The 17,956-nt window shown below is 43.4% G+C and overlaps 2 protein-coding genes across 3 annotated transcripts in view; one reads left to right on the top strand and one right to left on the bottom strand.

Moving 5' to 3' along the window:
• Window positions 1-680: 680 nt before the first annotated feature.
• On the top strand, window positions 681-13,747 carry ARL1 (ARF like GTPase 1). The gene is made up of 6 exons (XM_032788592.2): window positions 681-1,012; window positions 7,765-7,902; window positions 8,728-8,809; window positions 11,684-11,795; window positions 13,041-13,219; window positions 13,442-13,747. Exons 1-6 carry the CDS (start codon window positions 1,009-1,011, stop codon window positions 13,470-13,472), a joined length of 546 nt encoding a protein of 181 aa, XP_032644483.1. The 5' UTR covers window positions 681-1,008; the 3' UTR covers window positions 13,473-13,747.
• A 765-nt stretch (window positions 13,748-14,512) lies between these two features.
• Window positions 14,513-17,956, bottom strand: part of UTP20 (UTP20 small subunit processome component) — an 86,297-nt gene continuing 82,853 nt past the window's right edge. The window contains exons 59-62 of one of the 2 annotated variants that reach the window (XM_032788589.2): window positions 17,444-17,707; window positions 16,151-16,277; window positions 15,249-15,394; window positions 14,513-15,062 (exon numbers count right to left, since the gene is read on the bottom strand). In XM_032788589.2, the coding sequence (XP_032644480.1) occupies window positions 14,907-15,062; window positions 15,249-15,394; window positions 16,151-16,277; window positions 17,444-17,707 (693 nt within the window). In that variant the 3' untranslated portion in view covers window positions 14,513-14,906. Of the gene's footprint in view, window positions 15,063-15,248; window positions 15,395-16,150; window positions 16,319-17,443; window positions 17,708-17,956 lie in introns of those variants that run through there. The other variant, XM_032788591.2, reaches the window with a different exon arrangement.

The raw sequence follows: 17,956 nt of genomic DNA, 5'->3' as shown, positions 1-17,956 counted from the left end.
GGATCTCTAACAATAGCCCAATAATGCTTGTTGAGAGGAGACAAGGCACATGGCACTGTTTATATAATGAGCGGAGGGATGGGAGAACAGATTCTCTTCTGCTTTGCAGCTGGTCGAGGTGTACCTTGGAGGAAAGGACTACACTCCTGGCAACATACACTGTAGTATAAATACTGTTTGCAAAATTACACGTCTAAAAAAAAAAAACAACCTCTTCTCAATTTTTTTTTGTTGCACCTGCTTTAAAGGCAGTAGACCAAATTAGAGTGGGTCCTTTGCTGCTTAATGTTTTATCTTTCAATCCTTTTGTCCCCTTGCTCTAGTCTTCCGACACAGGATAATTAAGGGAAGGGGTGCCTCTGTGGAAGAGGGTGCAAGGCCCTGGCCCTGCTCGTGACTGGCCTGGTTAAAAGTGGAGGCTGAAGGCAGGGTTGCAAAGACCCGGTGCATGTGCCTGTAAAGCTGTTCCCTACCCTGCCTGTGAACAGCGCCCAAAGCTGGAGGTGCTGCGCCCTGGTGCTGCCCGTGCATCGCTCCTCCCCTCGGACAGGGGGCAGCGCTGAGCCCCGGGATCTTCTCGGGGAGCTGCAGCCTCCGGCTCCAGCTGCTAGTCAGAGGCGAGTGGAGGAGGAACGCAGGTAGCTCCGCCCCTCGCGCCAACAGGCCCCGCCCCATTTCCTGCCGAGTCACCCGTCACTTCTTCGGCGCTTCGCCCCATCCGCTGTCTGGCAGCGGCTCTAGCGCCCGCTTCCAAGGCCGCAGATTCGTTGCTTCGTATTGGTGGGCAGAAGCCCCGACTGGGAGGGGAGCGTCTCCCGCCCGCGGGATTCGGGAACCCTGCGCGCGCTCGGCCCCTGCACCCGTCAGTGGCGGGGCCCCTCCCCCCCGGCTCCAACGGGCTAAATCTCGGTTCTGCGCCGAAAGTGGGAGGCTGCTGGCGGCGCCTCATTTACTTCCCCCGGTAGAAGCGACTGAGTCGACGTGGAAGCTGGTGGCGGCGGCGGCACCATGGGTGAGGACGGGGGCTGCGGGGACGGGGACGGGTCCGGGCAGCGCTTTGCCGGCGGGGGCAGCGCGAAACTCGGCCCGGGCAGTGCTGCTGCCCGGGGGCGGGGAGCCGCCCCCCCCCAGGGGGACGGCACGCGGGGCTGCCTGTTCTCCAGAGGCGGGTGCGAAGCCCCTGAGCAGCAGCAGCAGCAGCCCCCGGGCCGCTGGCGGGTCAGTCCGCGCGGCGGGGAGAGAGGGGGAAGTCTCGGCCTGAGGCGCTTGGGCGGCTCTGCGTGGGCCGGTGCCGTGGCAGATTGTGGCTACATCAGGGCGCGGTCCCTGGCTAGGGTCAGGCAGGCGCAGGACACGGCAGTTTAAACACCAGTCGTGTCTTTGCAAAGACCTTTGAGAAAGGACCCTACAAAGGTAAAGCTCGGGCAGAGGCTGCACCTGCATCTAAGAGTTGGTCAGAGAAGCTCCATGGGTGAGGCGCCGACTGGACTGGAGCCCGGAGACCTGGGTTCAGTTCCCAGCTCTCCCACCACTTTGCAGGGTGACCTGGCCGAGTCCGTTCCTTAGCTCTGCCTCCATTTTCCCATCCGTTAAAATGAGGATAACGATACAGATCTCCTTTGTAAAGTACTTAGAGTTACGGGTGTAAAGCACTGTAATCTCCGTCTAGTCCCAGTGCCACAGTCTTCCCTGATCTCTCAAATAACTTGAGCTGATGTGTTCTCCTAAACCGTAGTTGAGACTTTGCCATTTACCTAATGCAGTGCAGCATCTATTTGAAGGAAAACAAAGTTAAATGCAGCTTTATATGTTCTACTCTGTACAGCTAAACACTAGGTATATTCTTCAGAGTGTCGATGACTTTATTAGATCTGTGAGTTTAGTACTTAATAGTATGGATGTAAAAATATAAAGAGGATCTGAGATGGATATATTAGACTGAAGTAGGGTCTGGTAGGATTTATGTAGACACTACTGTTTGTGGTTAGTTATTGCTGTAGCTCTGGTTGTGAAGCAGTTTCCATTCAACCTTGCTTTTCTGTTGTTCACACTTCCCCAAGGTGGTGTGTTTCTAGTGGGGTCCTCCAGGGACTGGCTCTTGGCACTATGCTATTTAACTTTATCAATGATCTGGAAGAAGACATAAAATCTTAGTTGATAAAGTTTTCAGATACACAAATTGGGGGAGTGGTAAATAGTGAAGAGGACAGGTCACTATACGGAATGATATGGACGGCTTGGTAAGTTGGGCACAAGCAATCTGTGTGTTTTTTTAATACAGCTAAATGCAAAAGTACACCCCTAGGAACAAAGAACGTAGGCTATATTTACAGGATGGGGACCTGTCGTGGGAAGTAGTGCCTCTGAAGATTTGGGGGTTCTAGTGGATAATCAGCTGAATATGAGCTTGTTATGCGTCTCGGTGGCCAAAAGTGCTAATGTAATCCTTGGGTGCATGAACAGGAGTCTCAGATAGGACTGGACAGGTTATTTTACTTATTCATTTGGCATTGGGGTGTGACTACCGCTGGAATACTGTCTAGATCTGATGCCCACAATTCAAGAAGAATGAAATTGGAGAGGATTCAGGGAAGAGCTACAAGAATGATGAAAGTGAGAAACAAAGACAAGATTAAGTGGTGACTTGATTATAAGTACCTACATGGGGAACAAATATTTGATGATGTGATCTTCAGTCTAGCAGAGAAAGGTATAGCAGGGCCAGCAGGAAATTGAAATTAGAAGGTGTAGATTTTTAATGGTGAGGGTAATTAACCACTGGACCAAATAACAAAGGGTTGTGGTGGTTTCTCCATCACTGGAAATTTTTAAATTCAGATTGAATGTTTTCACTGAAAGATCTGTTCTGGGAATTATATTGGGGAAGTTCTGTGGTCTTTGTTGTACAGGAGGTCAGATAAGGTGACCAGATGTCCTGATTTTATAGGGACAATCTTGATTTTTGGGTCTTTTTCTTATATAGGCTCCTATTACCCCCCACCCCTGTCCCAGTTTTTCACATTTGCTGTCTGGTCACCCTAAAGTCAAATCATGTGACACCAGTGGCCCCCTCTGGCCTTGGACTCTATGAAATCATTTTGGGCTGGACACTTACGCAATATCAACTGGAAATAAAATTAGATTTAAAGCTGTACCACATTTTAGAATATTGTGTGTAATTCTGATGTTTTTTTAGGCAGGATATTTGCAAAATTGTTGCAAGGAGGACATGTCCCATCAACCCAAAACTTCTTATTGTCGGGCTTTTGAAGTTAAGGGGAAAGAGTTATGCATTCCTTTCCACCTTCATATTGCCTGTGACACTGTCAATAACACACTCAAATGCTCTGTAGGGCTTTCACTTACATCTCCAACAGATACAAAAGAACCCAGTAAATATCCAGTATCATCAAACTTGCATTCAGAATGCAAAACTTTAATAGTGATTTCATATGCTTTTATATCAATTATATCAACACATCTGACTGTCACATGTTCCATGTATTTTGGAAGTTATTCTGTGTTAACAATGTTGACGTGACACCTATTTTTCAACAGTTTATAAATGTTCCAAAACTACAAATTGTACAACCACTACACCCAGAATTCCATAACTAGCCAAGGACTATAATCCACTTTTATTTACTAAAAGTCACTCAGAAACATTAGGTATTCAGCATTCTTTCCACTGGCAAATTGAAATGAGATAACACAAATGTACCGTAATTATATAAATGGGCTTTTGAAGAGAATTAAGATAATGAGATAAGGTAGATAGTAGGGGTAGGCAAAGAGAGGCATAAATCTAGCAGGTAAATAACTTAAAACTCCTCTTCTAAAGAGAGTGAGGGTGGAACAAATTACTGCAGCTGAAAGTCTGCAGAGCACATCAGTTTATTAGGGTTCTCTCTTTAGATGGGGGCACATCTTTTTGAAAAGGGAGTGGGAGAATCGGGGCTAATTCTGCTAACCAGTTTTATGGATTAAGATGAGAGAAAGTCCTCTGAGGTTTTCATGTAAGTTTTTCTGTCAAAACCAGTCTCCTGAAATACGACTTTCACGTTGTGCCATTTGCCACTTTGCCTTTACACTTCATTCAGATCAGCCATGTCTTGTTACTGTTATTATTTGTACTACAATGGTGCCGTAAGTCCCCTTGAGCTAGGAGTTGTACAGATATAATAGCAATGGTTCCTGCCCCATGCCTGTTCCTATATTTCCAAAGTCAGTGATGTGCTCCACTTTTGTAATGGAGCAGGCTTAGAGAGGAAAAAGTGAGACTGGCATGTAGTTTCCATCCCTTTTCTACATAAGTACACTATTCCTCTCCCCTCCCTAGAAAAATTTAACAAACACACACATTTACAACAAGCAAGCTATTTGAATAGCATATTTTTACTATGTAACTTCTAACTTAGGTTCTGTCTGGTATTTAGGATCCTAACTAATATTTGTCCAGTATGGGTTATCTTTTACATGTTCAGCTGTTAACATTTGTGGGTAAGGATGTTGTATTGTCCTGTTGCATGTTTTCTTTTTCTTTCTTTTTTTTTTTTTAATGGCCCTGTCACAATGTCCAAGTAACTGTACCTGTATTCCCCATTGTGGTCTGACGAGGGCACCTCACTTAAATGTTCTGGCTCCCTGTCCTACCTCTGTCCTGGTTGGAGACTTGTCTCATTCTCTGTTGACTGGGGGTTTAAAGTTGCCCAGCTCCCTGATCTACACTGTGTTATCTCCAGAAAGCCATTCTGCTTAAAAGGCCAGCATCTGTGTTTTGTTTTCTTTCCAAGGGCTCTGACTAGTGTATTGCCAACAGTTACAAGTTAAACACATTTATTCCTTGGCTAAAAACATTACAGAGAAAATGTATACAAAATCAATAAACATTCCTGTGCACACGCTACAAGCTCACAAGAGATTACCCATCAGTCTTGTGGAGCCCTGGCAAGCTAAAATCTTACCAACCCTTCTTCAAGGGATGGTGACCTCCATGGCACAGGATATCCTGTCTGTCTGCTAGATCAAGAAGAAAAGTCCCAAGTCATTTTAAACTTACGCTTTTTATCCAAAAATCCTTTCTGTCGGTCTCTGGAGAATCCATGTTGAACAAGTATTGTGAGCCTTCCCAGGAAATGGTGCTTCTCTGGGGATATTAGAACTACGTGATTTGCCTTAGTCACCACCATTTCCTATTGGTGTAGGAGCTGTGGTAGCCCATCCTCCTAGAGTTGAACACAATCAAACATAAATCATTCGTTTAAAATAATGAAGCACAAATATTTAACTTATTGGGAGACCATATCGAAATGGCAGGAAGTGCCATATCTGTCCATCTTTCCCCAACTAGTCTAAAATTTTAATGAATTATGCTCTTGATTGCTTACTGTGCAATGAGTATAAAGGCAGTGTCTGACCACAGGCACATTTCCTTAATGAGCACCTGAATGAGATGTTGGGATAAATCATGTTTAAGTAGGAGAATGTTCCAGGTCTGCTGCTCCTACAGCACTGGATTCAGACAGTTCTCTCACAGATATGCTTGTTATATAGCTAGCAGCAAATAGTCTGCGGGACAGATTGGCTGTGGAATACCAAATAGGGATGTTACACATTAGATGATTGACACAAAGTTAACTGGAATAGTGTAATGAACTAAGGACTCACTTCAAAAATAATTTTATTGCTTGTGTAACAAAACTCGGCTTGGGTGGTGGACACTTTAGTCCTACAAGCGTGCCTATTCTAATTGTAACAGTTTGATGTAAAGTTTTCTTATTAATGTGATTTGGAGGCGTCTCCTATCAGATAAGGTTAAATTTTGAACCTAGCTTATCTCTTTAAAGCTCTGAATTTAAACTGTCTGACTATAATGTACTCCACATGGATTAAAAAACTTATCTCCAAAAGGAAGTCAGATAATTAACATCTCCACTAGTTTGCAGTATTGTACTGTCTTCCCCTGCAGTGGAAATGAAGATAGTTGAAGCTGTTGCTTAACAATCTGTCTGTTCAGCCACCCTTTTCCTATTCCTATCCCAGCCTAGGTGAACACTTCTGAAGGTTGGCTAGACACTTGTTTATATACATTTGTCAATGCACTTACATAATCTTTAAACATAAAGATATGGCTACTCTTTAAAACACTGCAGCAGTGCAGCTGCACCACTGTAATGCTTCAGTGAAGATGCTGTTACGCTGACAGGAGAGCTGCTTCCATCGGTGCAGTTAATCCACCTCTGCAAGAGGCAATAGCTGTTTCCTGTCGACAACATTGTCTACACCTGTTGAGCCTCTCCTGTCAACATAGCGCTGTCTACAGCAGGTGGTTAGGTCGGTAAAACCCACACTCTAGCGATGCAGTTATTTCACATCCCTGAGTGACGCAGTTATACTGCTGTAAGATTATAGTGTAGACCTTACAGGTAGACCTGGCCTCAGTTAGCATGTATCAGACTCTACAGCAGAGGTGGGCAAACTATGGCCTGCAGGCCACATCGGGCCCGCGGGACCTTCCTGCCCTGCCCTACAGCACCTGCCCCTGGCCTCTGCTCTGCAGCCTCAGCTCACTGTGCAGCTGGTGCAATGCTCTGGGCGGCAAGGCTGCAGAGCCTGGGCCTGAGCCAATGTTCTGTGCTACGAAGTGGCGTGGCTGGCTCCAGCCGGGCAGTGCAGCTGCCTGTCCTGCTGCTCTGGGCGTCGCACCTGTAGCACCACCAGCCACCGGTGCTCCAGGCAGCGTGGTAAGGGGGCAGGAGGGGTTGGATAGAGGGCAGGGGAGTTTGGGGTTGTGGTCAGGGGGTGGGGGTACAGATCGGGGGGGGTCCCAAGGGGCAGTCAGGAATGAGGGGAGGGGTTGGATGGGGTGGGCAGGGGTTCCGGGGGCAGTCAGGGGACAGGGAGAAGGGGTGGTTGGATGGGGCAGGGGTCCCCAAGGGACAGTCAGGAATGAGAGCAGGGGTTGGATGAGGCAGTGGGAGGTCAGTCAGGGGCAGGGGTTTTGGGGTGGGTCAGGGAGAAGAGGTGGTTGGATGGGGCAGGGATCCCAGGGGGGCAGTCAGAAACGAGAGGAGAGGTTGGATGGGATGGTGGGGGTTCCAGGGGCTGTCAAGGGATAGGTAACAGAGGGGGTTGGATGGGGCAGGAGTCCTGAGGGGGCTGTCAGGAGGTAAGAAGCAGGAGGGGTCGGATAGGAGCCGGGCCATGCCTAGCTGTTTGGGGAGGCATAGCCTCTGCTAACTGGTCCTCTATACAATTTTGGAAACCTGATGTGGCCCTCAGGCCAAAAAGTTTGCCCGCCCCTCCTCAGCATGTACCCCATTAAACCAATAAATGTACATGTGGGTGGATCGTACTGAAGGAGAACTTAATTTCCTTTCTAACATCATCAGGTTTTGAAGGTTCCTATGTAATTTAATGCACCAGAAACAGAGGGCAATAGGAAAACGAATTAGTTCACTATCTGCTGATAGAGAAGCAAATGCTAACAGCAGGAAAGATTGCTTCTGTCACCTGACCTTGCTGACTGAGGTCAAACTTTTGGAGAATAGGAAGGGGTAGGTGGGGTTGAGCTGGCAGGTATGTAATAACAGCTTGAGCTGTTTTCAGTTCCACTGAAGGGAATAATCCAGTTGTTTAGACTAGTGGATATTTTTAAAGCAGATATACTTCTTGGTGTTCTCTGACAATGTTTCCTATTGCTCTCTTACTTCTTAGTGCTACTGCAATATGGTATTGAAATTTTGTTTCTGTTCTGCTTTTCAGGTGGCTTTTTTTCCACTATCTTTTCCAGTTTGTTTGGCACTCGGGAGATGAGAATCTTAATCTTGGGACTAGATGGGGCAGGGAAAACAACAATTCTGTACAGGCTACAAGTTGGCGAAGTTGTTACCACCATCCCCAGTAAGTGCTTCTCTAAAGAATAACTGATCCAGTGAAGATCTAATACATACACTTCCTTTGTTTATGAAGTGTGTGCATACAAAGTTGGGTTTAGTTAAGCTGCAGTCTTCAGAAGTTGCTGGAACCTCGTGTATCCTTGTTTGTGTGTCTTCCCATATGCAGCTACTATTGTGTGCTGTAGAAATACTTGGGAAAGAAAGTATTTAATGCTGCTGGCTAAACACTAGAAGTGTTTAGCCACACATTTGAATTTTGTTACCAAGAGTTTGGTAGGTTCTTATTATGATGTTAATGTGCATTAATGATGGCAGTCCAGCAAAGTCAGGGTCTCAAATGTATCTTTAACATGAACTCCGTGAAGGCTCTGTTTGTCTACACATCTAACTCCAGACAAGAAAGAGCAAGTCAATGCTAAATTCAGTTTTACTCTGTTCATGTTCATTCTCACAGGGAAATCAGAGGTCTCTGGGCCTAAGCCTTTGTTATAAATAACACTCCTATTTAAAACAACCATATATATATACACACACACACTTGTAACTCCAAATTTTATTTATTTATTTATTTTTAAAAGTTGCTTTTATTTCTTTTAAAATACAGCATCTGGTCTTTCAGTCAAAGCATAGTGCATTTATTTGATCATCAAAAAAGCAGCTAGTAACATGATCAATGAAGAAATATGGACTTAACTAACTGTGTAGGCTTTAATTATACTTGAGTATTAAAGATTCTAACTGAAGTTAGAATGTATTACAGCTCCTCTCTTGCTGGAATGTTCTTCCCAGAGAGCAGCACTAAGGTAGTCTCTCTCTTTATATATTTCAGCAATTGGTTTCAATGTTGAGACAGTAACGTACAAGAATCTAAAGTTTCAAGTCTGGGACTTGGGAGGACAGACGAGTATCAGGTAAGAAATTTCACATTACTGAGATTGATATGGCATAACCAACTACAATGAATGCTGGGGACCTGATATTCAGAAGTGCTGACGACACAAAACTTTGGTGGGAAACTTGGGTGCTCTGTACATCTGAACATCAAGCCCATAAATTTGATTTAGAAGCATTCCAGTTAACCTGAGGGGATAGTGGTTGTATGGAATGTTCTTAGGTTTGGTTTGGCTAAATACATCAAACTTTGCAATCTAATTTTCTGATACAAAATGCCCTTGGAAACTTTATCTGCATGCAAATAAAAATGTTGAATTCATTTAAAGACCCTATTTCCTTATCTACTGATTTATGCACTGCTGAGGTAATAAGCTAAGCATAACCAGCTTCTTAGTTCCATGTATCTTTAAAAATATCTAGACATTTTAGCATGTTAGGCTAAAATGATAAATAGGGCTGTTGATTAATCACAGTTAACTCATGCACTTAACTTAAAAAAAAAAATAGAATACCACTTGAAATTTATTAAATATTTTGGATGTTTTTTCTACATTTGTGCACATATTGTATTCTGTGTTGTAACTGAAATCAAAGTATATTTTTTTTATTACAAATATTTGTACTGTAAACAGGGGAAATAGTATTTTTCAATTCACCTCATATTAGCACTGTAGTGCAATCTCTTTGTGGTGAAGGTGCAATTTACAAATGTAGATTTTTTTTATTTGTTTTTGTTATATAACTGCACTCAAAAACAAAGTAATGTGGAACTTCAGAGCCTGCAGATCCACTCAGTCCTACTTCTCATTCAGACAGTTGCTAAGGCCTGGTCTACATGAGGGGAGGAGGGGAGTCAATGTAAGATGCGTCAACGTCAGCTACGCTATTCCTGTAGCTGAAGTTGCATATCTTATTTCGACTTAACCCCCATCCTCATGGTGCGGGATCGATGACTGTGGCTCCCCTGTCAACTCCGCTTCCGCCGCTCGCCCTGGTGGAGTTCGGAGTCGATGGGAGTGTGTTTGGGGATCAATATATCGCATTTAGACTAGATGCAATATATCAATCCCTGATAGATCGATCACAATCCGGCGGATAGTCTGGATGAACCCTAAGACTAACAAGTTTGTTTACATTTGCAGGAGATAATGTTGCCCTTTTCTTGTTTGCAGTGTCACCACAAAGTTAGAGCAGGTATTTGCATGCCAGGTGTGCTGAACATTTGCATGCCCCTTCATGCTTCAGCCACCGTTCGAAAAGACATGCTTTCATGCTGATGACACTCGTTTTAAAAAAAGTGTTAAATTTGTGACACAATTCTCCCCCAAGAAGTTCAATGTCCCCTGCTGTGTTTTACCTGCGTTCTACCATATACTTCATGTTATAGCAGTCTCGGATGATGACTCAGCACATGTTGTTCATTTTAAGAACACTTTCACTGTAGATTTGATAAAAAAAGCAAAGAAGGCACCAATGTAAGATTTCTAAAGGTAGCTATAGCACTGAACCCAAGCTCTAAGAATCTGAAGTGCCTTCCAGAATCTGAGAGGGATGAGGTGTGGAGCATGCTTTCCAAAGTCTTAAGAGCAATACTCCGATGCGGAAACTACAGAACCTGAACACCAAAAGAGAGAATCAACCTTCTGCTGGTGGCACCTGACTCAGATGATGAAAATGAACGTTGAAAATAATGAATTGTTATTGAGCAGAACCTGTCATCAGCATGGGTGCATGTCCCCGGGAATGGTGGTTGAGGCATGAGGGGACACGTGAGTCTTCGGCGCATCTGGCACGTGGATGTTTTGTGATGCCGGCTACAACAGTGCCATGAGAATGCCTGTTCTCACTTTCAAGTGACATTGTGAACAAGAAATGGGTAGCATTGTCACTTGCAGGTGTAAATAAAGTTGTTTGGGCAATTGGCTTAACAAGAAGTGGGACTGAGTGGACTTGCGGGCTCTGAGGTTTTGCACTGTTTTGTTTTTGAATGCAGTTTTTTGTACATAATTCTACATTTCTGGGTTCAACTTTCATTATGGACAGATTGCATGACAGTACTTGTGATAGTATTTTTAAATTCATCTCTTTCTTTTGGTTTTTTACAGTGCAGATACTTGTAATCAAAAATATAAAGTGAGCAGTGTACACTTTGTATTCTGTGTTGTAACTGAAAATATTTGAAAATGTTTAAATAAATGGTGGTGGTATTGTTTAATGGTGTGACAGCCCTAATGTTAAATTTAGGAATAGGTAACAAATTCCTTTGAAAATTTTAATGAGTAATGTAATACAACAGTGGGAATATGGTCACCTCTTGCAGAATCTTGTTTGCCATGTTTTTCAAAAACAGATTTTTACAAACTTTAGTTGCTAAAGATCAAGAACTACTTTCCTCAGATGCAAACCTCACTTTTGATTCTGAATAAAAAACTTCAGCAAGCACAATTCTTCTAAAATGAAGATTTAATTGGGAACTTAGTTAGTTACTAGTCAGTTTAAAGAATCAAATCAGGTCTTATTTTTTGCTTCATTAATTTATTTGCCTTAAGGGTGTAAACACTTAACTGAAATATCTGCTGCACTGCCCCTCAAAACCATGAATTTAACTTTAGCACATCTTATTTCCCCCAATCAATAGTTGTCCCCAGGTGGTTTTACTCACTTCTTGTTTGAGCAATAGTGTTTGCAGTGGTCTGCTCCTTTCCTCCACTTTTAAGACACCAGTTGCCTTTTAGGCCAATTACCTGGAGGGGGACAACTCTGCTTTCCCTGAACAAGTGGTTTTTTCAAGCACTAGCCATTACATTGTTACAATTGCCATTGTATTGGGTTCCTTAGTAAAATTAAAGTTAACTTTTTATGAACTCAACTAGCCTGTTCTTCTTTTCTAGGCCATATTGGCGATGTTACTATTCAAATACAGATGCAGTCATTTATGTAGTAGACAGCTGTGATCGAGACAGAATTGGCATTTCAAAATCAGAACTTGTTGCTATGTTGGAGGTAAGAAAACAAAGATACCATTTAGATAAATAAAATACTAACTGCAGATCTTTCCTCTTAGAGCAAATCTAAAACAAATCAGCACCTACCACAATGAACTCTACTTGGAATCAAGTTCTTTCTTCTTTCCTAAGGATGTATCATATTACAGTAACTCCTTAATGTAGATATGTTCCTGAAAAATGCTACTTTAAGTGAAACTGTTAAGCAAATCCAGTTTCCCCATAAGAATTAATGTACATGAGGGAGTTAGGTTCCAGGGAAATTTTGTCGCCAGACAAAAGACTATATATACACACACACAGAGCACGCAAAAGTTTTAAACAAGTCAGGGGCAACAGGCATCCTGACATTAACGTGCACAAACACACACCCCGGCACAGCAAGCAGGAGGCTCCTGGGAGCAGCTCCAAGGCAGAGGGCAGGAGCAGCACACAGCAGTGGGAGGGAGAGACAGCTGAACTGCCAGGCAATTGATAGCCCAGCTTCTGGGTAGCTGCTGCACAGGAAACGTAGGGAAAGTGCTTCCAGGCCCCCAGCAGCTAGCTCCAATGGGCTGCTCTTTCTGCAAGCAGTGGACAAAGCTGCCCAACAAGGTTATATAGGAGCATTGTGCAACTTTAAACGAGCATGTTCTCTAATTGATCAGCAATGGGACAATGTTAAGTGAAGAGTTACTGTACAAAGCTTTTGGCTGCGGAATATTTGCAATATGTTTAATGCTTTTGTGAGTCTTCCGTGTTTCATGTCAATTCAGATAAGCCTTTGTATGGACACCAGACTGAATATAATCTGTTACTAGCATAGCTTCTTAGTGCTTTGTCGTTATTCAGGGCCCAGTTCTGCCAGCCTTAAACTAGTATCAGTGATTATAATAGGATTACTTATGAAGTTTAGTATCTTATGATGCAAGGGTGGCAGAATTGTGCCCTAAATAATTGAATTTAATAAACTTTGAATACCTGTATTGGCCCAGTGAATGAAAAAAAACCTATATTTTGTTTTACAGAATACTTTAAATCTGTTGGCTCCTGGTCAGTTTCCCTTAGGAAGCAGTTTCAAACAAAGAATTGGCATCAAATTTTAGTTTAGGTTTACCAGAAAGCCTAGCTCCTTACTTTTGAAGGATTTACTATATAAGACTGAAAACCAATGTTTTCTCTACATAAACAAACCTGTAGTTTGCTTTAAATTCTCCTCAGGTCTGGGGAAGAATAGTGTTACTTGCATAGATTTCTTTTTTAGGAAGAAGAGCTGAAAAAAGCCATTTTAGTGGTGTTTGCAAATAAACAGGACATGGAGCAGGCCATGACTCCCACAGAAATGGCAAACTCACTGGGCCTACCAGCTTTGAAGGATAAGAAGTGGCAGATTTTCAAAACCTCTGCAACCAAAGGCACTGGGCTTGATGAGGCAATGGAATGGTAAGTAACTGTTTTAACTCAAGTCTCGATAACTAGTGCTGTTGTTATGGTCCTCAAGGATCTAACGTTGGATATTTTTGGTGCTAATTTTAACTTTTTTTCCCAAATGAACAAAGCATGGGCCCTTAGGCTACGTGATTATTCCAGTGCACCAAGCACAACCTTCTCAGCATCTTGGAAATGGAGTCTGCAGTAAATAAACTTGCTTAATTTTTTCCATAGGTTGGTGGAGGCATTGAAGAACAGGCAGTAAATCAACCTTGCCACATGATGGTTAAAGACATCCAAGCATCCCTTTCTTTGCAGTCAAGCAAGTTAATGCCACACACTGTAAATAGGACTGATGGAACTGACTTTTGTAATGAGGGCTGACTTATCTTGTAAACATACACTGAAGCAACTGAATGTCTGTCTGTATTATATTAAAATACTCCTTCCTTGCTCTCCTGTATTAAGGTATGTACTTATGTTAGACTTAATTGAAAATAGACTGAGACAGGCTAGAATAAATCCATGTTTTGAATTTTAGTGGCTCACCTATCTTATTCATGTAAACACTAAAATCTTAGAAATGTCACTTGTCTAAATATCTGTCCCACACCAGAAGCCTGTCACTGGTTTTGAGCTACTTTAGAGTGTTATTGGTTGAAAACTCACCTGAGCCTTAGTGCTCACTCTTACAGAACATGCTCACTTCTTAATCATGAGTGGAAAAGCCCACCTGTGTATGAGGAAAGTCAAGTTTTGAAATTAGTATCTAGGTGTTCAGAGTTTGAAACTCAGGTGCAGGGTTCTTCATATTAACACATGATGGTAACAAGTTTTGTTTGATCAAAGATGCTTTCCCACAAATGGTACTGTTGCTCACTGAAACTCGCTATAGCTGTGCACACTGTCTTTAATGTGATGTCCAGTCTACAAGAGTGCTCGTTACCCTACTGTGCACCATTTCATGTTGGGGATGGGTGAAGTAACTCCCTTCTGTTCTCTGTGTTCAGGAGTACTTCTCCCCCTCCTCCCCTACCACTCAGCGTTAGCATTACCTTGCTCTTTTCTATGGTCATATTGCAACATTAAATGTGGTAGTTACTAGTACTGGATGCAGATGCTGTCCTTACGTGGAACATGCTGGTAAGAAAATGAAAAACAGTGAGTTATTTTTTATCCTTAAGCCACAGAATACTTAAGCACATGAAATCTACCATAAAAAGCTGTGGAAGTCCCTTAACATACCTGAAAGATGAGGGCCTAGACCCTTTATGATTAAATAGGGAGGAACACTGAACATCAGAGTGCTTTCAAGCATATTTAATTAGAAAAATGCAATGTCTTAGTACATTAAAATATGGAACACATGAATGTAGTTTACTCACGCAGAGAAAGTTGGCCTCTTGCATTCTCTGCATAAAAGGAGAGCAAACAGCTTGATGGTTTTACATAAAATCCTAGGTGACTGATAGGATCTGTGCAGACTTTAAAATTAATTACAAACAAATACATTAAGATAGTATCTTTTTTACATAATGAGTTCGGTCAGGCTACTGCATCAGTAAAAAAATGTAGCTCTCTATCGTGTGTTAGGTGTTGGAAAGAAATTCAGTTCTCTGAATATCTCAGAGAGTCCTCTTGGCCTCCAGTACTGCACAATCAAGTTTATGCATCAAATATACATGACCATACAGCTGTTTCATTCCACCATTGCTAAGTCTTTTAGTGCATGGCTCCTTGGTTTCTTGGCCTTGTAGCCAGGGCGCAGGAATTCTATTTTTCTCTTCCTTGCTTCTATTTTATTCTTGTGTTTCTTCAGCTTCTTCCGAGCAGCAATGTCAGGGTTTGCTACAGTCTAATAAAAAGCAGAAATTAATTTTTGCTTTTCAAGAATATGGTGATGTTTAAAGCTGACATTGTCTCTTTAATTAAAAAAAAAGTTCTGATCAAGCACCTCTGAAGTAATGTGTCCTGCCTTAAACAATGTTTTAGTACTGTTTTCTACTTATAGGGCAATCCAGAGTTGAGAATAAAGTCTTACCTGCAGGGCCCTCTGTGTTTTCCTGATAGCCCTCTTCTGACTAGCCTGTTTCTGCACAGAAGCAAAGGCAAGTGAAAAAGTCTCCAGCCCAACTAATTTCTTGAGCAGTTCTATGATTTCCTGGGATAGGTTCTTCAGTGTTGGATCTAGTAAAATAAAGAAATGACTGTTTCAAAGTGAGGACTTAAGCAGTCTACTTAGAGGACTCTGCTTGTATATTACTGATTTCTCTTCCATATGCATGAAAACACAAACTCTTAAAAGCAAAGATTTGTCTCTGGTGTTTATTTTCCAGTGGCCTAACCTGTATGTAACATTGGAATACCCCCAGACAGCATATTTCCTGTAGAAGTGAATTGCACACAGCACTAACACCTTACTGAACACTGCTTAAACAGGAGTTGCACTAATGTCTTCTCTGGACCACAATGGACTATACTCATTCAGGAGTGTCATGGGGAGGGAGGGAGAAACAGCGAATAAGTAAGGAATACACTTCAAGATGTGTACTCCTCCTCTGTATCTGCTCCAGATCTTAGCACTTCATGCTTGTAATAAGTTTGCCTATTCCCAACTCGCCATCTTAGCTCTTTGTGTGCCATGCCTCTTGGTCACCTTCTTTGTCAGTCAGTCTGGTTATACAACCCTTCCACCATCGCATGTTGTCACCTTCAAAGGCCTGCCACGCTGCCCATGTCTTAGAGCATCACTGCTCTCCCCATCTAAATCACCTCTGACTAGAGGCTGACTATATTTTAATTAGCTTCCACTCCCTGAATGAAGGCATCTGGGTCTGAGGAGACAATGTGAATGACAGGGTGTTTTGGACTGGGGCTGTCTGCCTGGACAGCACAAACCAAAACAGACTCAGCTCCATTTCCTTAGTGGGGTTTGGCAGTTACCTTGTTCTGCATAGGTGCTACTCAGCTCTCTGTGCAGAGGGGTGATGATTGTTGGAAGGTATGGCTTGATCCTGTCTTTCCCAAGATCCACTGCTACAGCTCCAAGGAACTTAAAGATGCAAATTCTCTAAAAGTACAGACATACCAGAAATGAGGGGGCGAGACAGACTGAAAGGGGAAAAAACCATACAGCAGTGGTTCTCAAACTTTTTTTTCACAGACCACCTGAAAATTGTTGAGTCTTGGCAGACCACTTAACTAATGGTACAAACAACATTTGGAAAGATTAACTATTGTAAAGCACTATATTAAAAATCAACTATATTATATAATTAACTTTTTTTTTTTCAACAAATAAAAGCACACAACTCATATTTTAACATCAGTAGTCTTCCCTTTCTAATGCAATGGATGTGACTTCTCTCCCCTGTTGAGGCAGCCCCCGAGCTGGGACAGAGAAGGAGGGGGTCTCTACCCCACCACAGAGCTGAGGCTGGGAAGGAGGGGTAGTCTCTCTGCAGCAGCTGCAGGCCTGGAGCTGGGGAAAAGTTGCCTCTTCCTCTGGCCACCAGAGTCCAGCACCTCCCAAATTCCCCACAGCCCCTCCCAGGGCCACCACCTTACCTTAGCATCTTCTCCATGGTCCAGGCACCTAATTAGTAGAACCATGCACGTGGGTGGCTCTTCATTCTCTCATGTGCGACTGCCCAGGCACATGCCTTAGAAGGAACTACCCGTGGACCACAGCTTGAGAACCTCTGCCCTATAGAACTGTCACCATGAGCTGTGTGGCAGCAGACCGGTGGGGAAGGTAATGCTTGTGACCCTTGCTAAGGGAGAGGGTGTGTTCTGGTGCTTCATGGGAGTGGGGAATGCATGTAACAGATGAGGGAAGAGCTTAGTGTCCCAGGCAGAGAGAGGAAGATGGAACTTTCCCCTATATGCCCATCTGGACACTGAGCATTGCTTCCAGCATAAAGAACAAACATTTGTGGAGCATCTTGACTGGCTAATTCACTCAAAGTTAAAAAACACTAATGCAGAGAAGGTGGAGCAGGAAGCAGAGGGGAGGGAAGACAGGGCTGAGACTCTCTACACTGCAACCTCCATCTCTCACTAATCAGAAACTTTTATTTCCCCTGAGCCTAGCACCAACCTCCACCTCCAGCACCTGCCTCCCAGCAGGCATCTCAAGCTAGTTCCTGAGAGGCTAAAGGACACCATGTGTAGGCTTTCCCACCATGCAGCTCCCAGTGCTGTCAAAGGGAGGGAGGGACAACACAGGGTTCTTACCTTCACAGGGTTTTTAGGAGAATAGGCTGCTTCTCGCTTTGCCATCAGAGAGAGTCTTTTCATCACCCACAACACGGTGGCTGGTCTGCTTTTCTCTTCTGCTTCGCCGCTGTCCTCTTCCTGAGCAGATGCTGCCTTTTCACCTTCGTCTTCAGAAGCATCCTCCTGCCCTCCCATTTCACAATCTTTGGTCTCCTCCCCCTCTTCTGAATCCGGGACCAGAAGGTAGAGAACTCTGGCCACAAACAACAAGTTCTTTATAACCTTCAACAGCAAAAAGAAAAACCAATTGAGCTGCCAGTACGGACCCTGGGGCATGAAGGAGGCAGATGAGAGGTTTTAAACAGGTCAGGATTATCAAACCCAAGGGAGTGCGATTCACAGAGACTGCCACACAGGGCAAGGCAAGTTTTGCACGTAGAATACAGATACCCCTCTGTGGGCCCAAAGACCATGGAAGCCAATGGAAAATTCCCATGGACTTCAGTGGGCTTTGGGATCAGGCCCTTTGAG

The sequence above is a fragment of the Chelonoidis abingdonii genome, chromosome 1, assembly GCF_003597395.2.
Source record: "Chelonoidis abingdonii isolate Lonesome George chromosome 1, CheloAbing_2.0, whole genome shotgun sequence".
NCBI classification, from domain to species: domain Eukaryota; kingdom Metazoa; phylum Chordata; order Testudines; family Testudinidae; genus Chelonoidis; species Chelonoidis abingdonii.
The sequence above is the reverse complement of the archived record's forward strand: the minus strand, read 5'-3'. Positions and strand labels throughout refer to the sequence as shown.

Excerpts from the sequence above, each read along its gene's own strand:
- ARL1 (XM_032788592.2), top strand. Across the intron at positions 7,903-8,727 it reads AGTTGTTACCACCATCCCCA|CAATTGGTTTCAATGTTGAG; the intron begins GTAAGTGCTTCT and ends TATATATTTCAG. Across the intron at positions 13,220-13,441 it reads CTTGATGAGGCAATGGAATG|GTTGGTGGAGGCATTGAAGA; the intron begins GTAAGTAACTGT and ends TTTTTTCCATAG.